Source organism: Anser anser, assembly GCF_964211835.1.
Source record: "Anser anser genome assembly, chromosome: 25".
Taxonomy (NCBI): domain Eukaryota; kingdom Metazoa; phylum Chordata; class Aves; order Anseriformes; family Anatidae; genus Anser; species Anser anser.
This window is the reverse complement of record NC_139746.1, coordinates 4510701-4537518: the sequence shown is the minus strand read 5'-3', so window position 1 is coordinate 4537518 and position 26818 is coordinate 4510701. Positions and strand designations below refer to the sequence as shown.

Here is a 26818-nt window from a genome sequence, read left to right as displayed (position 1 = left end):
TTCCTCGGATGAGATGGCGAAGGTTTGTTCGTGTGCTTCCACCTCTGCAAGACAGAGACTGAAGATTCCCTCTCGCATCCCCCCATCTTCCCTAAATTAAATGAACCCAATTCTTTTAATATTTCTTCTTGGGTAAGTTGGTTTTTGAGACCTTTTTTCCTTTATTCGTTGCTTTCGTTTGAGCTTTGTTTATGGGTTTGTTTCTCTCTTGAAAGCCAGCCACCAGAATGAGACACTCCTCAGCAGTGATCCTTGTGGTGCTGGTGCACAGGGATTACTGTGCACGCCTTACGTAAGGCAGTCCTGTTTACAGACACAAGGATTTTGGTCTTTTCCAGCAGTATGATGTTGTTGGCTAACGTCCAGCCTGTGACTAACTGTAACCCCAGCTTTTTATTTCTGTACAACCACCTCTTCGGGACCAGGCTAAGGGAGATGGTGGAAAATGTCATCTCTTTTTCTGAAGCTGCAAAGCACATCTGTCTTCGGGATTGAGATAACCCTGCCGGGGAGGAACACGGCTGTTCCTGGCAGCCTGAGCAAGCTGCTGCCCTCCCTCGAAGGCAGAAAGCTCTCCTGGGTGCGTGGGGCTCTGTGCTTATCTGAGCCAGCTCCTGCTTTGTCACCTTGGGCTCTTTCTCTGCACCTCCTCCCCGATTCTTGCGTTTGCTGCTTGTTCCTCGTGCTCTCTGCTGGGTAAGTCCCTGAGGTGCCAGAAGTGTGGCTGGGTGCCTTGCTGTTCGCACAGGCTGTCGTAAAGGCTGTTAGAAAAGTCACGCTTGGTCCTGAAGCTTTGAGAGGGAAAGGAGCAAAGCTGCGCCCTGCTGCCCTCGGCGAAGATTTGCAGCGCTTTCGGGTGGTTCACGCCTGCACGTTCGCTGCGGGGACGCGGAAATGGAGGCGCCTGTGTTTCTGTAAAGGAATAAAAAATGGAAAAGCAGAGACGGGGCGGGGAGAAGTTTCTTGGATTCAGTGGCTTCAATGAGCTCAGAAAGCACCTGGGCGCAGCTGGAGAGAAGGGCCCCGCGGAGCTGAGCCGCGCGGGGCTGTTCGGTGCCGCGGGGCAGCGAAACACGACAGCTTCGCGGGGCCTGGGCCTCCGTTTTTGGTCTGGCTGTGGTCAACCCAACCCGGCCCCGTGGGGCTTCTGGTGCCTGCCCTACATCGGCCAGTTCCATCTGAAAGGCCTCACCAGGTTCAAGGCTGTGCGCCCGCAGTTCTCACTGGGAAGGGCGGATTTGCAATTCTGAGGCGAAGCAGGACGCTCGGAGCCTCAATTTAATGTCCACGCGGCCTCGCACGACGCATCAGAGGGGACGGAGGCTGAGCGAAGCCTGCAGTTGACGGGGCCCAGCGGCGCCCGTGATGGCGGGGGGCTGGGGTGGGGGGCCTGCAGCGGGCACTGGGGTGCCGGGCGCTCACGGCGCTGCTGTTCCCGCAGGTCCCCGGGGCAGAGGGGCCCGGAGCTGCGATGACGACGGGCGACTGCTGCCACCTCCCCGGCTCCCTCTGCGACTGCCCGGGCAGCGCCGCCCTCTCCAAGTCGGTGGAGGACTCCGACATCGGGCGCCCGCAGTACGTCACGCAGGTCACCGCCAAGGATGGCCGCCTCCTCTCCACCGTGATCAAGGCGCTGGGCGCGCAGAGGTAAGGCTGTTTCGGTAGACGGGGCTCGTGCTGATCGCATCTGTGTTTTGTTTTCCCCGTTTTTCACGGCTCTAAGGGTGGAGGGGGGCAACAAAGTCTTGCAAAGTTCTTTGTGAAGGGCTTCGCCAGCAGTGCTGAGTGTGACTCCCCGTTAGCTGGACGCTTCCCAGGCCCCTGCTCTCTGTGTGGGACCCACGCAGGTCGGCAGTGTTGGGGGTCGGGACCCGCATGTTTGCCAAAACCCTCACTCTGGTGTGAGATGACACCGGCTGCCTTTTGCCACGTCCTCGCTGAGCAGCAGTGAAGGTGGGACACGGTGCTGGCGGGGGCAGCCCGCCGTTCGTGGAGACGATTTGAGGGCTGAAAACGGAGCAAAGCCCCTTTCCCAACGTGGGCTTAGAATAAAGGCACGGGGTTGGTTTTGCAGCCCTGGGGAGAGGAGGGTGTTTGTGTTGCAGGAACTGCAGCACCCAGCTATTGCTAGAGGGGCTGCGTGGCACCTTCAGTTGCTCAGATTCTTCTCGCTGTGACTTCTCATCATGTATTTTGAGCAGCTTCCGGAACGGAGGACGTTTGGCAGCATTATTAAGTCCAGCTAGTAACATTGGTCACATTTTGTGTTTAAATCCTATCTGAACAGCTGTTATTTTTTTTCAGTGGAGTCAGCCAAACGTTGATGAGGTGTGAAAGTGGTGACTGCAAACGTGGGAGAGGGAGGTGGGAAGGCTGGATGCGAGCTGAGGCAAAAGCAGTTGCTCTGTCTCGCAAACCTGAGGCAGGGCATTAGAAACGCAAGGGGAGGTCGCGTTGCTCTCTGACAACGGACAGGCTGGGTGGGCAGTTGTGCGTGCCCTTAAAACATGTAGAGGTGGGGAAATCAGGTGGGGGAAGCTGCCTGAGATTACAGGTTTAAAAAAAACAAGATTTGTCGTGCAGGCGTCCACATGGCCCAGCGGTCCATGCGGTTTGGCAGTGGTTGTTTCCAATCTCTTCCCTGTCACAAGTACTTAGCCGAGCCCGAAGGAGCCGCAGGACTTGGCTTGTCTGCGACATGTCCGAGGTGAGAGCACGTGAGACCGAACCTGCCTGAAACGCCCGAGCGCAAGCCTTTGCCCTGACGGTTATCGGAAGGACGTGAGGTGAAAGAGAAGTCGCAATCCAAACGGGCAGGTAGAAGGCACCGCGCTCGGAGAATATAAAACCTCCACAGCGGCAGACATCAAAATCTTGCGTGTGAAACGATGCCGGGAGCAGCGTGGCTGCGCGGAAAGGCAGAATTGGTGACAAGGTCTCTCCAGGCTGCTGGGAAGCCGCCTCTGAGGGTGAATTGTGCAGGAGTGGGGCCAGGCCCCTTCCCCCTCCAGATAGGGAGGAAGGAAAATGGAGCCTGATAAGAATTTTTTTTTTCTCGCACCGTCAGCGAATTTTTTCCGTCTGGATTGTTTGTTGGTAGCCAAGGTTATATTAATGCTCTGGAAATATGAAACTTCTCAAACAGGAAGAGAACGGATAAAATGTCTTACAGATGCTTTTCTTAGGAAATAACAGATGCGTGAGAGCACTCGAGGCCCGGGGGTTTTTTCGGTCTGTCACTAAGGCCGTGCGGGTGCACCGCGGCTTTGTTGCTCTGGTACAGCACTGAGCTTTACAGCAATAGTGGCCGGCGAATCTCCAAATAAACCCGGTTGGAAGGGCCCTTTGGAGGTTGTCTGGGCCAGCCTCCTCTCAGAGCAAGGCCGACTGCAAAGTGGGGTCCGGCTGCTCAGAGCCTTGTCCAGCGCAGTTCCCAGTGCCTCTGGGGATGGAGTTTCCAGCACCTCTCCAGACCCCTGTGGTGGGGATTGTTCCTGCTGAAGAAGTCCCCTAAAGAAAAGGCACGTAACAGTTAGGAGACTAGGGTCGGTGGTGTTCGGCAGAGGGAAGGGGGTGGCACAGGGGTGTACGTTACTTCGGAGCCCTAAACGTGATAAAGCATCACAGGTGAGGGTGACGTGAGGTGGGGAAAGTCTGAGAAAGAAGTGCTCGCCTGCAAGGCTTGGGTCTTCTCGCAGGTGGCGAGCTGGCAAAGAGTGAAGGGAAGCCCCTGGCTGCCCTGCCTGCGAGGGTGCCAGGTCTCCTGCCTCCCTGGTGCTTGCTGGGCCCCTGGCCCATGCACCGCATCGAGGGCTCGGCTGCCCTGCTCGGCTCAGATGCACGTTAGCTGTGGAAGCATCTGGTAGCTGGCTGGCTGTGGGATGGGGACAATCCCCTTCCCTCTCAGGGGAAGGAAGGGGTTTTGTGTGTGTGTGTGTGTGGATGTGCACGAGGAGGAGGGCTCAGGGCTGTGTCACCGGAGGAATGATCTTGCTGGCTCATGGAGGGTGTGTGCGTACGCCCCTGTGGTGCACCTCCAGGAGAGGAGTCTTGCTTCTGCTTTGCTGAGCTGAAGGGCACTTCCTTGCTGGCCCTCCTCAGCCCTTCATGTCCCACCGACGTTCTTCCCCAGTGTGCTCCTTCCCCGTGCGCTGTGTTCCCAGGTCTGTTCCACGGGGCTTTGTTCTTGCCTCTGGTTGTGCAGGCTGATGAAAACGGTGCTGCTGCTTTTGAAGACTGCAAATCGCTTGTCCTGACTCTGCTCTGTTGCAGTCCCCCACGAGTCAGCGTAGGAGACGGGTGTGCGCTGGGAGGTGAGATCGGTGCGGCTTTGTGCTGTCAGCAGCGCGTGGGCAAAGGTGGGAGCTGATGTAGCTCACCTGCATTCCCGGAGGGTGTTTAACAGGGCCTTCCAACAAAAGATGTTCCTTTCTCACCCTGCCTCCCGCTCCCAAACCTGTGTGGCTGTGGATATAGGAGAGAGGTTGTTGTGTGAGAGATGGTTGGAAGGCAGGAAAGTGAGACACCAGTGAGTGACTAGCTCTCATGGTTCGGGAAGGGTAGAGCTGGATTGGGCGTCTGTTGTCCAGCGTTTTATTCCTGAATGCGGAGGAGATGTATGGAATTGTGGAGACTAGTGGACTTTGAAGTCTAGAGCCACTGCAGGTTTTCCAGGGAGTCCAAGACTTCATCGTGGGGCTGGCAGATGTGGCACAGGGCTTCCAGGAAAACTGTGCTTTTGGAGGCCAGCCAGGATGTCCTTGCACCTAAAATGGCTCTAGCTGCCTAATTTAAGGCAACCAAACCTTACTGGAAGTGACTGCAGGCTAAGAACAATAGGTGCAGTTCAGTGTGAAATGACGCAGCTGAAGGACAACCATCCTGGATTTGCATGTGTGCTCGTGGGTTCAGGGGAAGGAGATCTTAGGCACACGGCAGCGATGTGCAAGCTCCAGCAGAGACCAAAAAGCAAATAAACTGCTAGGATTTAGGAATCAACAAAGGACAGAACATAGTCGCTGCAAAAATCCATGGTGTGTACTTATCCTGAAAACCGTGTAGCTCTGGTCCCTGCAGCTTTAAAAGGATGAATGCAAAAGGTACAGGGAAGGGTAGCGAAGGCAATCCGAGAGGTGGACATGTTCCTGAGGTGTGATTGAATAGGCTAGGACTCCTCTGCTCGTGAAAGACGTGACTGGGCAGGATATGGCACAGGTCTGTGAATCTGAGGGGTGTGGAAAACCTTGTTTTTTACAGGACAAGAACAGGAGAGTAGTACACAACTTAGCTTGTAAAGCATTTCTGGTTCTGTGAGGTCCCAAGAGAGCAGATTGTGAGCACCATCAAGGGATTTGGCTCTGTGGGTTGAGGCCTCCAGCCAAGAGGGGTGGGAAGTGGTGGCTGTTGAAGCACTGAGGTGTTTCTGCAGCCGCCGGGAGTCCCAAAGGCTGCGGCGGGTTCTGCGTGGCAGCGACCGGCCAGGATGCTCAGTGGGTACTGCGCTGGGACAAGCAGAGGGTTTCTGTGCTTGGTCTGGGTGCCTTCTTGCCGTTAAACGTCCTTAGAGAGATGAGCTCTCAAGATCAGCACGGTTTTGATGTTAGATATCCCTTATTCTCAGGTACTGCCAAACCCAGGACGGAGGGCAGAGGCTCCGCTTGAGAGCGGGCAGGTGGTCTGATAAACACGAATGCGACTGCAAACCTCTTGAGGGGGTCCAGGTGGTTGGGGGCATGCAATGCACTCTGACTGGGGGTCGTCAGGCTTTGCTTTGGGCCTCTGGACTTGGGTCAGCACTTCGGGACCGGTCTTGGGGCCGGTGTCAGCCCCTGCCCAGCGCGAGTGGAGCTGCAGCCTGGGCCGTGCGTGCTGCCACCCAGGGGTGCTGCGTGTGCGCCCTTCTGGGGCCCGGTGGGGTCTCACCCTGATCTCCGGATGTGGCCGTGTCGTTGTGTCTGCTCTGACCGTGATTTCATTCTGTTTGTCTGCCTCTTTAGTGACGGTCCCATCTGTCGAATCTGTCACGAAGGTGGAAATGGGGAGGGACTGCTTTCCCCATGTGACTGCACAGGAACACTGGGCACCGTGCACAAGAGCTGCCTGGAAAAATGGTTATCCTCCTCCAACACAAGTTACTGTGAGCTCTGCCACACAGAATTTGTTGTAGAGAGAAGACCGAGACCTTTGACAGAGGTACTGCTTTCTTCCTGCTTCACTTTATTTCCTTACCATTTGATGAAAAATGACTGATTTGCCCTACTGCCCCTGTGGTTCTGTCTCCTCCTCCTTGCAGTACTTTACTACTCACAAAGAACTATTTGTGCGGAGAGATCAAGTCTTTTATCAGACAAGTGACATAGCTGTGAAAATGCAGTAGCAATGTTTGGGGCAGCCCTTACCTGTGAAGCCCCCCATGTGCTACCGACCGACAGCGGGCTGTTGAGCTGCAGAAAGCACCGCGCTGGTAGAGATACTTTGATGCCTGAGCATCCAAACGCAGAGGTCACCACTCAACCCTCTGAAATATGAAGCTTTCAGAAATATGAGTCTTTTTTCCTGTTGGCTTTAATCTTATCTCAGTGTTACATGAGTGCAGCCCTCTTGCATGTGACTTCCTTGTCATGGTCTGCTCTGAAAAGTGAGATGTGGCGATTGCTGGCACTGTTCATGAAGGACCCACACTCCTTGAGTAATACCGATGTGTGCTTGAAAGCGTTTGTCTGGCTCCTTCCTGCTGAGCTGAGGTGTCCTGAGTAGCTCTGTCGCTGTCCCGTGCTCCCCAAAGCCAGAGAAGGCAGGACGTGGCCCAGCCAGCCCTTACACTCCTCTCCGCATTGCCCTCGGGGGGCCAGGCTTCGGATGGGTCCGTCAGCCTCATGGAGATGGATGGCACAGTCCAGGCTGCAGCTGGTGTTTTGTTGTGTTTATATGTGCTTTGTGGTGTTTTTGTGTGTGTGTTTTCTTGTGTTTTTTTTTTTTCTTTTTTTTTAATCCCAGTGCTCTCTTCCCCCCATTTAGGTGGTCTGCTGTGCTCCCCTTTAAGACTTCCTTTCTCCCCCAGGGATTATAGTAGCTGCCTGCAATGAGGCCCCTTACACGTGAGGAACAAGGGCAGCTGGGCCAGGCCATCCTCTGCCCTCAGAATTCAGGCGCAGGTCCCCAAAGAGGAATAAGTAAATGAGTGCCTGACAGTACCAGAGGCTGTACTGGGGTTTGTTTCAGAAGGCAGTTTATTCTGTCTAAATAAGCTCGAGTGGTGCTGGCAGGTGAGCAGTTGATGTAGATATGGCTGGTGTTTCTAAGGGTGCTGCAGGACCGGGTAGAAGGTGACATAGGCATGACTGAGGTGCAGCCTGGAAGAGCAAAGCAAGGTCCTGTGTGCCTCGCTGTTCGGGTCCTGTTCACTGCCTGTGTCTGCGTGCTGCTGGGCTGGGCGTGGGTGCTCACTAGAGGCCACGTGCACTGCAGGGAGGCGTTGGCCCGAGGGAGAGGATTTGCAGTTAGAAGCCCCCCAAGTACTGCAGCCGTCAGCAGCGAGGAAAATGGGAAAACGTCACCTGGAGCTGCCGCTACGGATGCTCCCCTTCGCTGTGTGCACCCTGCCCCTGCAGGTGCCTCTCTGGTGGGGTTTGGACATAGCTCTGGGTTTTGTTTCAAAAGTTGCTTTTCCTGTTTATTATTTCAAACCGTGGCGAAGCCGTGCTGCTACTCTGTCGTCAGTGAGGCTGCAGGAGGAGGTCTGCGAGCGGAGTGCCAACGACAGGCTCGTTACCTGCCAGCTACCGGAGATTTGTCGGTGCCTGCCACCAGAAGTGTGTGTGAGGTTAATTCTGGTTTCTAACTGTGACTGCTCGTAGCCCACTCTGTCTTTCCCCCTGCTCCATCATCCAGATTAAAACTGAGTCACAATTGCGATGGTAAATTGCTTTTCCTGTATCTGTTCCCATTCCCATTAATTCCAGAGGTTACTTCGTTCCCATCCCACCTCGCTCTGGAAGCGGCGCTGCCCACTCCTCTCTGCAGCCGTGCTTTCCTTCCCACGTTTTTATCTCCTCTGGGTGCCCGGAGAGCTGGCAGGGCAAAAGGGCCCCCTGGCTGGAGAAGCATTCAGTCTTCATTTTGCAAAACTGACGCTCAGTTTTAATGATGACTGCTTAGTGTCCCGCTGACTGTCATTGACAGGGCAGCCCCATACAGGAGGTGGCTTTAGACCGTGGTGCTAAACTGAACCATGTCTTTAGAAAAGCAATTTGTGAAAGAGCATTACATCAGTGCTTAGTACTGTCTGAGCCTTATCACTTTGCTCCCAGCTGCTGAAACACATAAAACGGCTCTTTGACCAAAACCTTTGAAATGACTGTTTCAGAGGTTGAAAGCTAATGCTTTAAAGCACTGAGGAAGGGCCAAAACACTTGGGAAGGGCCATATCTCGGCCTTGAGGACGTGCTGCAGGCAAGCCCAGTAACGGTGAGCTGCTTAGGGCTTACACGGGCCAAAATTTTGAGTGCGGGTTTCAGATGTTTTGGCTTAAGAGCTAGTAAAGTATTCAGGCCCGGAAACAAACATGTGGAAGTGCATTTAGACATAGTTCACAGATGTTGCAGCACCTCGTAACTAGTACAGGCTTAGAAAACTGCACACTTGAATAAAAGGCGAAAGACAGGCGTGTGCTGGAGGAGTTTCTCCTCTGCCACTGACCCTTGTGCCCCCGGCAGGCAGAGGAGTGAGCTGCGACGGTGCCGGCAGCGCCCGCGGGTCCACCGGGCCCCAGGCTGGGTGAAGGAGGTTTTAATTCCTCTTGAAACCTGTGCTGAGTCCCTCCAGGCTGGAGCTTGCGAGCAAACTGTGACCGGCAAGCACTCTGTGCGAGGAGCACGGGGCAGTGAGCGCCGAGGGCACGGTGAGGCAGCATTTCACGATCCTCAAATGCAAGAGAAATGCTGCCGGTTACAGGCAGGAACAGAGCCTCCAGCCACTGCTGACCGATCGATAGCTGCCAAAGGGTTTGAGAAGCCGATTATTTGTTACTTCTCGTACCTGGGGAGGGTCTGGGAGGGCGGAGGAGGAGGGGATGATGTGCCCTGCTCTGCTGGGGAGCAGGTTGTGTTGGGTGCCCTTAGCGCCTCGGGGGCTCGGAGCCTGGCTGAGAAGTCGCCCGTTACCTGGCTGAGGGCGATCCCTGCCCCGGAGCAGAGCCTAACTGCAGCTTGTCATCGTACGGCCCCCGAGCAAGTCCCTTGCCTGTGGTTTGTTGGCACCGAGCTTTGTCTCTGACTCAAGGAGCAGCTGTAGCCCGCTTTAATTAATCTGGAGGTGGCAGCCTGCTCCAGAACTTCCCAAAACTGCTCACCTGGCTGGCAAGACCACGTATGTTGGCTGCACGGCTTGCACCACGCCACAAATGCACCGATCCCTGCCCCTGGAGCCTAGAGAAATTGCCCTGCAGTTCAGTTTCTGTTTTTTTTTTTTCTTTTTTTTTGTTTTTTTTCTTTTTCCTCTTCGCGCAGAGCCCTTCTGAAACAGCCCACAACTGCTCTGCCAGTTCGCCGGCACTTCCCACTAATACCCTCTGTCTGCAGCCTGGTGTGACCTCATCCCCATGGCAGACCGGGCTGAAACTCTTCACCAAATATTTTTGGGAAGTTTCAGCCCCAAATTGTTCGTCTGTTTCTCAGAAGAGGGCCAGGGAAAGAGGCCGCTTAGTCATTCAAAAATGACGCGCTTCCCTCAGTCGCCTTATCTGAGCAATTCTCCCCTCCCGGCTGACGGTGCGGGGGGTAGGGAGCGTTTTGAAACTTTCGGGGAAGTGATGCTGGCACGTGAGCGTGCTGGTAAGCGGCTGCGCTGAGAACCTGCCGTTCCCCGAGTAAAACTGGCCGGCACGTGCTAAGGAGCACCTCTGTCGCGCCGTGAGAGCCTCGGCCCTGGGACGGTCGGAGAGCTCTGAGCCCGCAGCCGCGGAGCAAAGCTTCCCCCGGAGCCTGCCCCGTCCCTGCCGCTCGCCAAGCCCCCGCCGTGGCTCTCAGGGCTCTGGGCCCGGCCGTGGGCAGCTCGCGGGGCCGCCTCGGGCCTGAGCTGGGCCCTGGCTGCTGGGAAAGCGGCTGCGTGCTCGGGCGAGGAGCCGGCGGTGTGGGGAAAGGGACGGTCCCGGATGGCCGAGCAAGTGAAGCCTCTCCTTCACCTGCTAAAGAGCTGGGAAGTCAAACTGTAGGAATTGCTGAGCAGAGGATAAGTGGGATGCGGACCGGGGCCGGGAGAAGAGCCGGTCTGAAGAGCTCCGAGGAGGGAGGCCGAAGCTGCTGACTGGGGACTGGAGGAAGCGTCTTAGCAAAAGCTGTGGGGAGGCTGCACGGCTGAGCTGAAGTGCTTCTGCAGCAGCTGCAGGAAGTTCTTGGAAGTTAGGAAAAGCCGCAATCAAAATCGCCTCAGCTTTTAATTCAGTCCTCTCGTAAGCCTGCATTACAGTGTAGTCTCCGTGTGGTCACAGGCTGCGTTTTCCAGGATCAGCGCACAGGCAGAAGGTGCACACGAGCCAAGTTTGTTCATCCTGCTGTGTTGTGTGGCCGTGTGCTCTTCTATCCCTGCTCTCAAGACAATTATTTATTTCCCCGTGGGCTTCTTTGGGGCACTTGTTGCTGTGATAATCTGAGCACTTCACAAACAGTAATTTAATTTTGCAGCCTCCTTTTGAGAGGAAAGACGGCAACCTTGCTCAGCATGGAGTAAAGATATTTTTTTTAATAGAATTGGATTTTTATTTTCTTTAACTAGCCATTTATTTATGTTGTGGTCTGTTCAATTTTAAAATAGCAACAGTGTTTGCTGCCAGCATGCCTGATCTCTCTCCCAGGAGTGGGGGACTTGTCAGAGCCCTGAGCCAGCTCTGGCAGCCATGGGCAGCCCTGTGGGTGCGGGGAGGATACCTCCTGCGGTTCAGCCTAATTCAGTTATTTTTTAACTAAGAAGCTAGTTGAAAGCTGAAAAAACACAGACGGCTTTTGTTGACTGTTACGCTGTGAGACTAATGGGCTGAATGCTTTTCTGGGGGCGTGTATGAAGCGCTGTGGGTGAAGGTGGGGAGTCGAACAGCAGCCCTGGGTGCGCAGGAAGGGTCTGCAGCCAGCAGTGCGGGGTGCTGCCAGCTGGTGCCTGTGCTGCACGGGGATGGAGCAGCTTCTGCTTGGCTCTTTGAAATGCCCCCTGGCACAAGAGGGTTGCAGACCAGGGTTGTCGTATGAGGAGCGTGTCCCCAGCATGCAATGAGACTGCAGAGCCTTGGAGAGAGATGGCTTTCCAGTACTTAACATCCCTACGTTAATGTTGATTTCATGTGCATCTGTATGTCTACAGGGAAGTGACCTAAATCTGTGAGACTAGCGAGCGTGGCTGACATGGTCATAAAGTCCGGAGCAGGTTGCTGTGTTTCTTGGAAGGCTTCAGCAGGAGGGGTTCCGGTGAAGCATTCAAACTGCAAGTTGCAGTGCATGCAGCTTTCCGGGAACAGGTCGTTTCTGCTTTTTTTCAGAGGTTAGACGCAGAAAATGTGTAGTTAGGAGTCCTGTGTTCAGGAGTCATCTTCTGAAGATATCCATATCTCTGTTGGCCAGAGCATTTTGGAAGGAGGAGCACGGCCCTCTGGAAATGTAGCACTGCTTCATTCTAAACAGCTTTCTCCCAGGCCATGGACGGTCACACAATTCTCCAGGCAAGGTTGGGTTTATTTGCCCTAGCTTTGTCCACCTTAAATTTGCCTCATCCGCATTTTATTCTTTAGAATCCTACAGTCTCTGGAGAGAAGGAAATGCCTCTTGTGACCAGTTCATTCCTGACTCCTTAGAAACCTAGGTACGGGTGGGTCACCTTGTCTGGAGGTGCCTGCCTTTTTCTGGCTGTAGACAGAGCCAAGGTAAGTGCTGTTTTAGGCAGCTAGTTGTACAAGTGTATATATCCCACCTCGTAGCATTCTCCTTTTCACATAAACTCCTTCCTTTGGTTTGCGGTTCAGTCCATCACAAACCAGTTCTCTCTTGCAAGGTGCTCTCTCTGCTGAAGATTGTTCGTCCTCTAGGATTTTGGGCAGAACTGCATGGATTGGGATATTTGGTACTGGATCTGATGCGTCATGCATTTCTAGAAAGCATTATCAAAGGTGATGCTGTGGCTTTGTTTCTGTGGCCGCAAGGGAAACACCACCTCCGATCCCCAGCCTGTTACGGGCTGCTCTGCCCCACTGCAGGCTGTGCCAGAACAACCGTTGCTGCCCACTCGTGCTGCGGGTTGGGTCCCATCTCTCGTCTCCCCGTGCTGCCTCCTCAGCCTCATCCCTTCTGCTGGACAACCCCTGTGTGCACGGCGAGGTCTCTGCACGGAAATGTCCAGGGCTGGCAGCTCGGAGAGGTGTCAGAGCAGCAGCCGTTTAATCCCAGCGACACGTCAGCCCATGTTAAAGAGGAAGGATGCATTTCTGTCCACACATCATTTAAGTCCCAGGGAGAGGAACAGGATGACAGGGCTCGGTTGTGAGTGGATGTGTGTTTTTGGTGCTGAGGCCAAAGCTCTGGCTTTGCTAAAGTTACCAGGATGTTGAAAGCCAACGTATCCTGGTAGCAAAAGCTAATGAGTGTTATGCATGACTTCTTCATAATGCCTCTCTAAGCCTTTAATACCATTGCTAAAGCAAAACTTATATGAGACAGCTCGCTAATTACAAAAAACGCCTCTCTGGTGAATCAGCCGAGGACCGTTTCATATTGTCACCACTGAGCAGCTTAACCACTCCCCGTATTTCTGTCCATGCAGGCAGGTCTCCTGATGGAGCCTCAAGAGAATTCTGCATCCATGTCTTCAGAGCTGGTGTTTTCCTGCAATATGTGTGTTAACGTGCTTTATTTCAAAACGCCGGCTTTGGTAATATCTGTCTGTCCCTATGCTTCTGCAGAGCAGTTCCTTCAATTGTATTATCCACTACGGGAGACTTGACAAGTTTTTTTTCGTTCTTGTTCCTACTGTTTGTGTTCTATTATGCAATTTTGATTAAAGATGTTTGTTTTTCACTGATTGCTAATGCTTTTGGCTTGCTTAAGCTGGATGTTTTATATAGGTCAGTGAATTTTGTTTTGTCTTGTTTGGAAGTTTACTTTCCTTACACAACCGTTGTCTGCAGCAAAGCTTGTTACATGTTCTCGGAGACGTTTGTTGGGCTGTTGGGGTCGTGCTGTAGCCCAGGACACCTCCATGGGTCTGCCACATGCGGTCTTCCTGCTCCTTCTCACAAGTCTCCTGTAGCTGTGAGGGCTGCCGATGCGATATCTCCGTTACAAGCAAGATGAGGTTTGCAGGGAGCAGTAGTGATGTCCCTATTAGCCCTGCTTGTATAACTAGGAAAAGCAATTTTGCTTTAGGGCGCAGTGCCCAGCGCAGCGCTCGCTGCCCCCCCTCCAGTTCAGAGAAGTGAGATGTGACGTAGGCTCTCCCCACCCTTCCTCCAGCCTTATCTTCCTCACAGACAGGCTTTTTTCTTTGCTTTCCTTGAACTCTTCTGCTGAACTCACTGCGCTATTCTCCATCTCCTCCGTGTTCCTCTGTCCCCTTCCCCAGCTTGTTGCTGTGGTCTCTCTCCTTTCTCAGTGCAAGCTTATGTTAGACCCCAGCACCTAGTGAAAAAAACAAAAATCACTTGGCTTCAGCTGAGTCTTGTTCCTCTCATGTTTTCCTTCATCTCTTTGCTTGCATGTGCTGTCTGGAGATGTTCTTTCCCAGCTCCCACCCTCGATCCTCTTGGTGTTTCTCAGTGCACTCCCTGGCATTGCTCTGCAGACCCACAGTGGCCTCTTTGAGGCCAAAACTAGGAATTCTCATCCCTGCTCTCTTGGCAGTTACCGGCACCAGCATCTTTCTTACACCTCTGGCTGCACTGCGTTGTCCAGCCCTGTTTGTGCTCTGAGGACCTCTAGGAGTGGGGCTCCTCTGGGGTGCAGCTGCTGGCGGTGCCGTGATCCCATACCCGTGCATTTCGTGGCGTGGCGTTTCCCGTGGTGGCAAACCACAGAAGCGCGCACTGGTACGTAAGGAGGAGTCCCGGAGACCTGCAGCTCTGCCAAGTGGTTATGTGGCCCTTTCCTCGAGGAGCGCTGAGGCCTGGAGTCGGTTCCTGTCCCGTGCGCTCCTGCAGCGGGGTGCGTGCCACTCCTGTTCGCCATGCCCCGTGCTTCCCTGCAGCTGGAGCTGGGCTGAGGGTGTGGAGAAGGGGCTCTCAGGCCCCTCTGAGGAGAGATTCAGCTTTTGGAGGTTTGCGGAGCATCGACAGTAGCCGGCTGTGCGGTAGGGAAAGGAGGATGAGGAGGGTCAGCTGTTCCGTGGCACTTGACTGCCCTGTGTACGGGGCCGGGGGCATTTCTGGCCTCAGCTCCCTGACCTTCGGGTACTCCATGGGAAAAGGTTCCTCGCCTTGGGAACGGGAGCAGGAGCAGGACCGTCCTGCTGGGCTGCACGGGTGGCTCGGCGGCCTGTGGGGAGGTTTCAGTTGTTACACCGCGGACCCGCAGGGAAGGGATGGGACCGTCCCTCTGCTGGAGCTGTGGTGTTTGAGTCAGCGCGATTCTCGGGGCAGGGCAGCGCTGGTCCTGCTTCTGGGAATCCAGGTCACGCTTTTCTTTCCTGCCTTACGTAGGCATGCAGCAGGTCAGCGATGAAAGGAACAGGCACCCGAGCAGCCCCAGGTTAACGATGTGGTGGACGGGAAGGACGCAGGATGTTTTGTACACAGGTGGCTCCGTGCGGCCAAATGTTTCCTGTTTGTGGTGGCGGCGATGGCTGGAACAGTCAGCGGGTTGCTGTGGTTGTGACCGGTGCTCCCCAGAGCAGGTAGCCCAGCTGCAGGGCAGGGAGAGACCCGAGCACCCGCCGCTCCTGCTTGCCACGGGGCTGCTGTCAGCCACTGTGTGAGCGCCGCAGGTAACGCGTGTCATGAAACGGGCTCGCAGCTCTCAGCCGTGCACGTTTTGCAACACAAGATAAGGAAGCTGTGAAAGTCAATAACAGCTGATTGTAAAGCACCCATTTATAACCCCACCGGAAAGACTGCGTGGTGCTGAGCGCTGCTGGGACGCTCCCTAATCAGTCCATGCCCCTGCTCCCAGGTGGCAGGACGTCGCCCAGCGCTCTGTGCTGGGATGGACTGTCTGGAAGGCTGCTCTGATACACCGTGAGCTCTGCCGTTGGCTTCCAGAGGAGCTGGTGATATGCTGGTGCCTCTTTCTATGTGCCCTCCTCCTCCTGCCTTCCATCACCCGGTGCTTAGCCTAGTTTCGTGGGCACTGGAGCACCCAAAAATCAGAGACTCATCATTGCACAGCCCTGCTGTGAGGCCGAGAAACACGCTCCACTCCACAATCCCTGCTGATCCCAGTAGGAAGAAGGGCTGAGAAAGCCCCAGGGTTGTGCTGGAGGACAAAAGTATGTTTGCAGCAGGAAGGACCTCTTGTCGTGCAAACAGAGTGAATGTTGTGGGAGCCAGGGCAGAGCCGAAGCGGGCAGAGCGGCCGGATCAGGCTCTCTGCCTTCAGGCTCACGCTTGTTTGCAGCATGGAAGCAATTGGTTTTGGACTTGGCCTGGAAGAAGATCAAGTTGTGCTTTTGTTGCTTTCCCATGTTTACTTGACAGTTTTCCCTACAAAAATTGTTTAATCTGACCACTTTTTGGATCGTTTACAAGGTTTATTTTAAGTCCCGTGTGCATTAAGCTGCTGCTGTGCCAGAAACCCTGCGCCCTTAGGGTGGCTTATTGTATTCTTTTTTTATTGTGTCAGTGCATATTGGCTGAGTAAATCAACTACTTCAAAAGGAAATTAATTTGCTTCCTGCCTTTACATGTTTGGCTCCTGTCTTGGGGAGAAAGGGGGAGCTTCAAAGGTTACAAAGAATATAAATAGAATAAGATTCAATAAAATACCGATTTGCCCTATTGTTATTCTCATTGTACAGGGGTCAAAAGTGACCCGAGATGTCCTTGTTTACAGGGACAGGATGCTCTGGGACTGCTGCTAGAGGGCTCTCAGTCCAGGTCTGGGTAATTCAGCATTCACCCTAGCGCCGCGTAGCCAGGACGGGTGGGTGCAAGGCTGGGGGCTCGGGCGTTGGGGCTGCCCGTGCGCTGTGTGTAGGAGCAGCTTTGCCGTGCAGCCGAGCTGCCATCCGCCCTCGCTTCCTCCGAGGGCTGCTCAGGACCGTGTGTGTGGTCCTTATCTTCCCCTCACAGCTCATCACCACTAATCTCCTCTGCAGAGACACGCAGAGGGTGACTCGCAGGGCTGCCTCCCTTCTTCCAGCTCCTCCTGTCCAAACCACAGTTGTGGCTGCTCTTGAATTTCCTTCTGGCTGTCAGGCCATCCAGTCCTGCTCAGAATGGCTTTAAAAATGCTTTTCACTTGACCTTTCCTATTGCAGCATCGCTTGGTCCTTGCCTTGTCTGTCCTCTTCAGTTCACCCTCTAGCTCCCCTCATTTTTGCTCTCTTTGGTCTCTCAGATACTTCAGGTCACATCTCTGAAATAGCACCGTGCTTCCGTCAGTCCTGCCAGCTGAAATTCCTAGCCAGACTCCTACATGTCGTCCTCTCCTCTGGCCTCATCCAGCTTGGTGTCCCACTGCGGGCATCTGCAGAGCGTGCTGCTACCGCAGCCCTGAGCGCTGCCGCTGTGCTGCTGCTTCCTGCCTGGATCTGCCATCTCTCCCTTCTCTTTCCCGTCTCAATGAGAGGCGTCTGCAGTTCTTCTCAGCCTGCCCTTGCTGCTCTGCCACATCTTACTGCACATCCCTCCTGCTAGATTTTCTCCTTGATTAACTCTGCACCAACCTGTGGGCATCCTTCCGTGCTCCCCTTGCGGGTCAATGTCGCTTGCCTGTCCCTGGATCTCTTGGGGATATTCCTTTCCCTGTTCTGACTGCCTTTTTGGTCATGTTCTCCAGTTCTGTTTTGTTTTGTTTTTGAGCAAAAAATCCTAAACAAGCCAAGTAGTTCTGGTGCAGGAAACAGGGAAGGATCCAGCAGCCCAGCTATACCAAACCCATGGTAAAATGCACTGCAACAACTCTGGGTATTGGTAGAAACGGCAGTCACTTGCTGTTCTAAAAAAAGGAAAGGAAAGGCTGAAAATAACATAATCCCAGGAAAACTAGAACAATTGCTGTTGTAAAAGTCAACTGTCTAAAAAGAATCCACACTTGGAAGCAAGTCAGGGCTCTTCAAAGTAGTGACAGTTTAGAGGTTGTCTGTAGAGGGAAACCTGCCTGCAACAGAGCTGTGCTCTTTCTGCTACCTGCTAATTTTCGAGTGCTGCAAGAAAGAAGCACTTGCAAAACTTGCAAAGTGTCTTGATAACTGAGAGCAAGGTGCAGTCCCCATGATGGATCATTTAACGCGTGGGAGGCAAGACGGCAAGCCTGCAAACGAGAGGGAACACAGCAGAATCGGCTCTGCCGTAGTCCTGGCAGGTCTCTTCTGCCTGCCCGTCGTGTGGTGGCCAGTGGATGACCACCAGGAATGGAAAGGTTTGGGGGATTTTGCAGTTGTGGAGTTTTCAGCAGCTGTGAAAGTGATCCTGAGACCTGGGAGAGAGCGATGGGGGACCTTCCCCCCTGCACGCCAAGTTCTGCCTCCCTCCTGACCTGACAGGCATGCTGATTTTTCTTTAGAAATAACCGATGCCTTTCTCTGGGAATTGGAATTTTTTTACACTTGAAGACATGGGTTTGGGCACAGATCATTCCATAAAAGAAAATGAGTTTACATTACCTTCTTCTTCAAAGGCCAGCCTGACTCTGCAGCCCCTTGGTTGCTGTCCCACTTTGCCTGCTCAAGTGCAAAGCTTGCTGGTAGCTATTCACTTCCTTTTTGCCTTTTTTTTTTCTTTTCTCAACTCCTGGTTTCTTATTTGCTGAAGAGAGATGTTTTTTCCCTTCTGTCGTCGTCTCAGTGGACATACCAGGTGCGTGGGTGTGTGTGTTCCCCACTGATGGCATCGGGTGGGCGCTGGGCTCCCCATGAGCAGCGTTGCTGCAGCTTGCTCAGGCCCCAGGGACAGCACTGTGCCCCTGAGGGCACAGACCCTGAAGCTCTGGTTTCCCATAGCCCCTGCACCCGTTCACAGAATGGTTTGGGTTGGAAGAGACCTCAAAGATCACCTTGTTCCAACCCCCCCGCCACGGGCAGGGACGCCTCCCACCAGCCCATGTTGCCCAAAGCCCCATCCAGCCTGGCCTTGAACACCTCCAGGGCTGGGGCAGCCACAGCTTCTCTGGGCAGCCTGTGCCAGGGCCTCATCCAGCTAATTCCTTACCCACCAAGTCCCTCTGTCAAATCCATGTCTCTCCAATTTATGAGACAAGGATATCATGGGGGACAGTGTCAAATGCTTTGCACAAGCCCAGGTAGATGATGTCTGCTGTATCCATCCACCAAAGCTGCAACCCCCTTGTAGAAGGCCACCAGATTTGTCAGGCACGGTCTGCCCTTAGGGAGGCCATGTTGGCTGTCACCAATCACCTCCCTATTTTCCATGTCCCTTAGCAGAGTTTCCAGGAGGATCTGCCCCATAATCTTGCCAGGCACAGAGGTGAGACTGTAGTTCCCCAGGTCTGCCTTTTTCCCCTTTTTAAAAATGGGGGTTTTATTTCCCCTCTTCCAGTCGGTGGGAACTTCACTGGACTGCCACAGCTTCTCAAATACGATGGATCCTGGCTTAGCAACTACATCTGCCACTTCCCTCAGGACCCACAGATGTATCTCATCGGGTCCTATGGAGTTTTGCACCTTCAGGTTCCTTAGATGGCCTCACACCTATCTCCTACACTGTGCAGTTCATCATTCTCCCAGTCCCTGCCTTTGTTTTCTGGGGCCCGGGCCATGTGGCTGGAGATCTTGTCAGTGAGGACTGAGGCAAAAAAGTCATTGAGTACCTCGGCCTTCCCCGTATTGTGGGTGACCAGGTCTCCCACTTCCTTCTGGATAGGGCCCACAATTTTCCCAGTCTTCCTTTTATCACCCATGTACCCATAGAATCCTTTCTTGTTACCCTTGATGTCCCTGGCCAAATTTAATTGTAAAAGGGCTTTGGCTTTCCTAACCTGATCCCTGGCTGCATTGGACAGTGTCTCTGTATCCCTCCCAGGCTCTCTGTCCCTGCTTCCGCTCTCTGTAGGTCTCCTATTTCTGTCTGAGTTTGGCCAGGAGCTCCTTGTCCATCCATGCAGGCCTCCTGGTGTTTTTACCCAGCTTCTTCTTTGTTGGGATGCATCGCTCCCAAGTTTGAAGGAGGTGATCCTTGAATATTAACCAGCTTTCTTGGGCCCCTCCTCCCTCCAGGGCTTTGTTCCATGGTACTCTACCAAGCAGGTCCCTGAAAAGGGAAAGTCTGCTCTCTCACCTGTCTCTGCCGATGGCCTGTAGCGCGCTCCCTCTGTAATGTCCCCTGTCCCTGCCCGCCCTGACCCATCAGCTCTCTGGCAGCTCCTCATCCAGTTGCCGGGACCTGGGTGTGTTCTTGCTGAAGCTCAGCTCAAGACCTGTCACACCTTTACTAAGCCAGACTATCTAGCCAGCCTCCCTCTGTCTGCTACCTGCTGCTTCTCTTCCAGTGCAGAGCCCAGGCTGCTCCTGTGTTTTCTGCCATCCTTCCTCCCACATATTCTTCAGTTGTCTCTTGCCTTTCCCTTGATGGTTATTAAAAATGTACTTGATGTGCTCTAGCCCTATTTTTATGATGGTTTATGTGAGTTAGGTGGATGCAGCGGGTACGTATGGGCTGCAGAGAGCATGTGAGAGCTTCCTGGTGCAGCAGTCCTGTTTTGCTAGCCCGCTGTGTGCCCTGCGTGCTGCTAATGCCCTTTTCACCTTCCTTCTTGCAGTGGCTGAAGGATCCTGGTCCCCGCAATGAGAAGAGGACCCTCTTCTGTGACATGGTGTGTTTCCTGTTCATTACTCCTCTGGCAGCAATCTCCGGCTGGCTGTGTCTTCGTGGAGCCCAGGATCATTTGCAGTTCAACAGCCGACTGGAGGCCATTGGACTCATAGCACTAACTATAGCACTTTTTACAATCTACGTCCTTTGGACGCTGGTAAGTGTGGAAGAGGGCTCTGCTCGCTGCTCCCTGGGGCCTTGTTCCTGTTCAAAAGGGAGGCTGAAGTCTTGGCTCACGCTGCTGCGGTGCAGCTGGCCAACGCGACTCCCCTCGTGAGAAAACCTTGGGCTCTTTCTCTTGAACGTCCATTTAATTGTCTTTAAATGGAAGCTGTTAAAGTTGTCACTTAAAAATGAGCTGCTGGGTCTGTCTGGGAATGAGAAACCACTTCCTGGTGATCTCCTTTCCAGACTGACATGGCAGTCATGTTCCCCAGGGTGTAGTGTACCCGGGCCCAGGGGGGCCCAGGCGCAGCTGAGGCTGGGTGGGGAGGCCTGGTGCTGGGGCTGCTGTGCCTGTTCCTATTTTCAAGAAAGAGCAGAAACACAATCTTGGCATCCATGTGGTTTAGAGAAAAGTAAAATCTGGAAAATGTTTGATCCCTTAAGAATCTGTCATCACATCCCTCCACGCTTTGTGCCGTGCAGCTTTGTGCCTGAAGGAGCTGCCTGCGGACTGGCTGTTGGGGGTCTCTGTGGCCCACAACTGAACAAATCCTTGCAAAAATATTTGTAAAGCATTGTTAGCATGGAAGGGTGTGTGCAAGGAATGCTCCAGCCCAGGGAGACCTCTGACTTCTCATACCAGGTTTTCAGAATCGAACCCTGAGCCGAGGCCAGCCTGCCCTGGCCCAGCACCGCTGCGTTACAGCTGCACTGCGGGGCTGGAGGCGCTGGGGACCAGTGGGAACCTGCACTTGATGCTGTCTGGATGTTTAACTGCTCCATGCTGGGAAAGGGCTTCCCGCAGATGCCTCGCTGTACTTTCTTCTGGACATGCTGAGCTAGGCAGCCAGGAGCTTGCAGCTTGGAGCAGGGCCAGAACAGCAGGAAAGCAAACACAAATTTGTGGTGCAGCACGTACCCGCGAGCGCTCCCAGCTGAGACCCCGGAGGAGCTGGGCTCCTCCCTCTGTTTCCAGCTCAGTTCTTTCACATTCTGTTATCAGGTGGGTTTCTGGGTTTGAATCTCATTTCAGCTCTCCTCCTCTCAGCCCTGCATGTGCTCGAGTCCTGTCAGTACCCTTCTCTGGCCACTTGCACCATTTTGGGAAGGGAAGGGGTGCAGTCACTAGGGGAGAAGCGGTGGGACCCTAAAAGATGGCAGTTCTGCAGTCAGTAAAAATGCCACAGCCCGCCTGCCTGCCATCTGATGCTCTGATCTCTCCGAAACAGAGCTTTCTCTGGGGTTAGGACATTCCTTGCAACTAATCCCATGCAGATCCTGGTGCCAAGGAAGGGTGAGCTGGGGCTTCAGCCTTCCCGTTGGTGGGACACATGCTGCTGCCGAAACACACAGAGATGGCAATGCGCAGGGAGCTGTGAAAGAAAGGCTCTGACACACGGCTGCATAAGGTTCACTTCTGTAGAAAGCCAAACTAAAATTGGAAACCTTAAGAGGAAGTGCTTCCGTCTTCTCTGTCCCAGGACTAGGCTGGTGCTGCCCCAAATCTGGAGGAAACGGAAGAATGTTTTCTGTGATATAATGCGTCATGACTCAAATCGCTCTACTTCTGCTGTGCTTCCCACTTCCTTAAACAGGGAGGGGCGTTAAGTGGAGCCCCTTTATTCAGCTTCACTGTATTCAGCTGCAGTTCCCCTGTGCCACTGCGGGCTGTGTGGCACAGAGGGCTGTTACGCGGTCGGTGGTGATGTGCTGTAATCAGCGTGAGGATTGCAAGAGGTGCCACGGCCGAGCTTGCAGCTCCTTCCTGTGGAGCAGGATCTTTCCGTGAGGTTTGCATTACTTAGCTCCTCGTTTGCATGCTCTCTGAAGACTGCAAGATCCATTCGCTTCTTGTTCATAAGCAAACAACCTTATTCCCACAGTTGTACCTCTACTGCAGGAAGAAGGGGAGCACAGATCAGTAGGCTGGATTACCCCAATGCTGTGGCGCAGCTCTGCCTCTCGTAGCAGATGTCTCAGTCTTATACAAAAGCAGTGGGAGTACTGATGTTCCCTTGCCCGACCTGCTTCCTGGTTCTTCCTACTTGTCAGCGAAATGAGACGATATTTCTTGTACAAAATGAGAAAGCTCTGATGAGTGGCTGACTGGATTCAGTATTTAATTTTCTTTACCACACTTTCTAGGAAAATATCAGGGAAATATATGCTGTTTTTATTCCTTCCTCAAAAAAAAATAATAATCTAGAAACGTTTAATTTCAAAGCTAAGGAATTGGCAGGAGCTGTGAGAAAGTCTGTAGTGGGGTTTGTGATTGCAAAAGGGCACAGCAAGAAGCGCAGCCCGCGGGGAAAGCGCAGCTCGAAGCTCCCCCTTGCAGGGCTGCTCTGAAACTGCAGGGCCAGCTCCTGCCCCTGGGCCAGGCTGGTGCAGGCACCTCCAGTCCCATCCTGGTGCTGCCCAAAAAGCCCCTTTTGGCCGTGCCATGCTTATGCTTGTCCTGCTGTTAGCACGAATCAATTTATTCCTCGTCAGAGGCTTGGGAGATGGAGTACCCCAAAGCGTTTGGGGGTCAGTGCTGCGTCCCTCGGCAGCGGGGTGCTGGTGGAACAAGACGAGGGCAGAGCCTGCGCGGGGCGGGTGCTCTCTGTGTCTCCCGGGCCCTCCGCCTGTAACCTGACTGCTGCCTTGTTGCCCGCCAGGTCTCGTTCCGCTACCACTGCCAGCTGTACTCGGAGTGGCGAAGGACCAACCAGAAAGTCCGCCTGATGATCCCGGCCTCGCGGAGCCCTCACCCCGTGCCCCACTCCCTGCTCTCCGCCAAGCTCCTGAAGAAGACCGCGGACGAGACCACCGTCTGAGCTGTGCCGCGGCCGCCTCGCGCCGCGCCGCGTGGCTGCGCCCGTGGCCAGGGTGAGGGCGGCCCTCCGGGGCCAGCAGAAGCAGACAGGGCCGGGTCTCCCCACGCGTGCAGGGAGCGCAGCAGCCGTGGAAGCACTAGAGAGCAATCACCCCACCCGAAGGGGCTTCGCAGTCAGCATGTACTTTATACGATGGCAAACACAGATAATAAAGGTCTGTCATGTGAAACGGCCCAAAAGAGCCAGATGGCGGAATATGCCTGTCTGCAGGGACACTTTCCTATAACTAAATACCATACGTGGAAAATCTCTCACATATATATATATATATATCTATATATAATATTATTTTTTAATGGCCATGAATATTGTGTTTCAGTCCTTTTGTGTTGATGTTCTAAGCTTCAGTATAGAAGCTGGCAGCCTGATCTCATTCAGAGGTTAAATCTATGCCTTTTCTCTAAATGAGCGTATAAAGAACACTTTTCATTGACCGTTCTTGAAAGTCCCTTCTCCTTTGCACTAAATTGGTTTTGATAATATTGCAGCAGCCTTTCCCGTTACTCTTTGGTCTCTTTCGTGGTGTTTCTGTGCTTTCTAGAAAGTTATGTGTTTTTAATAATTATTATAATCCCAGAAGGAGTAAAATGACATAATACTGAATGGAGACATTTTGTATTGTAAAGTACTGTAATTTTGAGAATTTCAAAATAAGTTTCAAAATCGGAAAATCTTTTCCTGTGCAGACGTGATCTCACAAAATGCTTTCCCTGCAGATCCTGGCTCATCCCCAGGACTCAGATGCGCTCAGCTCTTGGCTTGTCTGACAAAGGTAGATAGATGGAGGATCTGAGGGTGGGAAGTGATGGCCCGTACTAGGTAAACCCAGCATTGCCTTTTGCTTTTAAAAGGTTCAGAAAGGCTCTTTCCCAACCCCAAAAGCTGAGAATAGGAGTCTCTGTTTTTGCTGATGTCCTTACACAATCTTGAGGCTGGACCTCTTGTAGTGTCAGTTATACACATACCTTCCAGGGACAGGCCATGCTCTGCAGCTCTCGGCAGGACATCTCGGCTGTCTCTGTGCGTTTTATTTGCACATTCCTTGGCAGCAGAGGAGCTGCTGTCATTTGGTTCATCCCTGAAATCGCTGCCTGCCCATTATGTGTCCTCTAGCGAAACACCCCAAGTTCACTGGTTCCCAGAGGAGTACAGGCTCCGGGTCCCTTTCCTTGCAGGGCTGGCTTTCCTCCTCCTCCTTCATCCTCCTGCATTTCCAGCGTGCCCAGCTACCAAACCCCCCTGCCCCGGAGTGGCCGATCTGCTGCGGGTCTCTAGCACATAGCAGAGAGTCTCTCCCTCTTCCTGAGCTTGGTGTTAGTCCTTGCCTCTCCAGCTCCTCGCTGCTGTGCCAGGCATTGCCTGTGTTTGGTGCTGTGCTCTCCCGAGCCCTGCTTGCAGAACGGACCGTAAGGATGCCAGCACCGTAAGGATGCCAGCGTTGGCGCTGCTCTGCTGAGTGCTCCGGAGGTGTGTGCAGCTGCTCAAGCATGAGACGGCTCCTGGTCCCGCAGTAGTGAGAGTAGAAAGCAGGGAGGAAGCAGGCTTCAAGGGTGTCTTTGCAGGGGGTGGTCACAGAGCATGTCCCTCAGTTCCTTTGCTGATCCCAAGTGGATCAGTTGATGCCCTGCAAGACTGAGGCCTGGAATTTCTTGAATTTGCAGCACCACGTGCTATTCCTGCTTCCTTCTAGCTGCAAAGCTGGGTATTTTTTCTTGCGTGCTCCTGTTCCCTGGTTGTTGTTGTTTTTCTTTTTTTTTTCTTTTTTTTTTCTGCCTGACCTTAGGCTGGAAGTCCCTGGTGGACATGAGCAGCAGTGGCCAGTATCCTCTCTCTCTGAATAGGATTGCTCCAGCCCCAGGGCTGGCTCTGTGTCTGCTTTCCTCCATTTATCTCCTGTCCCATGGTTGTTCATGCGGCTCAGTGATATCCCAGCACATCCTGCAGCAACGCCTGTGCAGCTGTGTGCCCCAGTGTACTGCTCTGGGCAGGTCTCTGCTCTGAGCACTAGGGTCTCGTTGGGTCACGGGGTGAATGTTGTGGCACAGCCGGGCTGTGTGTCTCTGCTCCCCTCTCTCTGCTAGGCCCTGTCTGGCCTGTTCCCTTCTGCTACTTACCCCGGGCACCTTCCCTGCCTTTCAGCTGTCACGAAGGGGGGGGCTTGGCCCCTAGTGCTCTTGGAGGCTTGCAATGAGGAGGCCTCTTCGGTCCAGCTGCAGCGGCGGTCCCTGCACAGCCTCAGCATCCTACAAGTGCTCACTTCAAATCAGCTTGTGCAGAGGAACTGTTCCCGCTGCTCCCCCCGCGTGAAGGTTTGTCTGTGCACCAAGGCCCTGCCCTGGGCCCTCTGCCCCCGGCTGAGCTGGCTGCACTGCGGGAAGGGAGCTGCAGATCCACTGCGGGTGCTGCCTCCCTTCCCTTGGCAGTGGGCACCGCAGCACCACTCTGCCTTGTCCTAGGTACCCCTGCGCTCAGCCTGTCCTAACAAAACCTGCGTCACCAAGACATTCCGGCTGCAACAGAAATTTGGGGATTTGGTTTAACCTTCCCAGCCCTGGCTGCCTCCCAGGAGCTTTGTCTTCCAACGCATCTAGTTCTGGCAGGTATGTAAGGATGTGCACTCCCACACCACGTTCCCATGGTAAGGACTTCAAGGAGCCAGTGTTTCAGCTAGGAAACCCACTGTTGATCCAAATACGCAACTGTGAAAGCCAGAAGTCCCTGGCTGGGGCAGATGGGGCCTGGCCCCGTGCTGCTGCACGGCCATGGCTTCACTCTCTGCTTCATTGTCTTTATTGTAGTTGCCAATAATTGGAGTTGTTGCATGTGCCCCTGCAAAACCCAATAGTGACTCTTTGAGTTCTTCTCCTCCTTCCCAGAGGAGATGTTCAGCTTGTGAATGTGGGAAATCAGTGTCTCTGACCCGCCACATTCCAGTGTCATGGGGAAACGGGCTGTGCAATTATGTAAATAAAAGTGAGACAAACTTTGGGCTGTTGTGTTGTTACTGGAGGAGACGGGAGGGCCCGGGCTATCTCTGTGATAATGAGCCATGTATGCTGCCTTCCCAGGGCAGCTTTCCTTAACTGCCTCCAGGAGAGCTTGCAGAAGGTTTTGTGTTGGAGCCGAAGCTGGACAAATCCCAGGGCTTTTTTCTTGTCTGTGCACAGAAGCTTGCCTAGTGTGAGCCAACTAAGGTGAGTTTTGGGACAAGAGGCTCCTTAGGGCCTCACCAGGATGGGCATGGGGCTGCACAGATTGGTCCTGGTGACCCTGCAATGCAGCCCCAGGGAGGCTCTGACCTCTGCTGCTGGTGCTGCCCCAGTGAAGTGTATGTGCTGCTGTACGAAACCCAACACGCAACAGGACTCTGCGCTTTCTGTCTTTCCAAACAAACTGATCCGTAACCCTAACCCTAATTATGACCCAAAAAAACATGTACGTTGCCAATTTCTCCCATCAAAAAATGCTCCCAATGGAGGGCTTTGGGTACACCTGAACTCCCTTGGGGAGCCTTTACGCAACCTGTAGTCTTCTCCTGCACTCTAGATCCTCCGCAGGTCTACCAGGGCCACCCAGTGCCCTCTACCTCCTCCTTCTGAATGCCTCCCAGTGTCCTCTAGGATGCCCTAGAGGCCTCCCAGGGTACTACAGGGTGCCCTGCAAGCCTTCTCTTGAACCCTAGAGGCAAAATACGGACACTTCCTGGAAGCTAGAGGCCTCTGGAGGCCTCATAGGGCTCTCTAGTGCACTCTCGTGCACACTCGAGGCCTCCTGTGGTCCTCCCTTGCACTCTAGATCCTCTGCAGGTCTACCAGGCCCA

General features: G+C 53.7%; 1 protein-coding gene across 1 annotated transcript in view; it reads left to right on the top strand.

The window, feature by feature from the left end:
- MARCHF2 (membrane associated ring-CH-type finger 2) overlaps positions 1-25984 on the top strand; it is a 37062-nt gene extending 11078 nt beyond the window's left edge. The window contains exons 2-5 of the mRNA XM_083810877.1: positions 1442-1647; positions 5997-6192; positions 19902-20111; positions 22780-25984. Coding sequence (XP_083667003.1) covers positions 1472-1647; positions 5997-6192; positions 19902-20111; positions 22780-22938 — 741 coding nt within the window. The 5' untranslated portion in view covers positions 1442-1471 and the 3' untranslated portion in view covers positions 22939-25984. The remainder of the gene's footprint in view (positions 1-1441; positions 1648-5996; positions 6193-19901; positions 20112-22779) is intronic.
- The last annotated feature ends 834 nt before the right edge of the window (positions 25985-26818 follow it).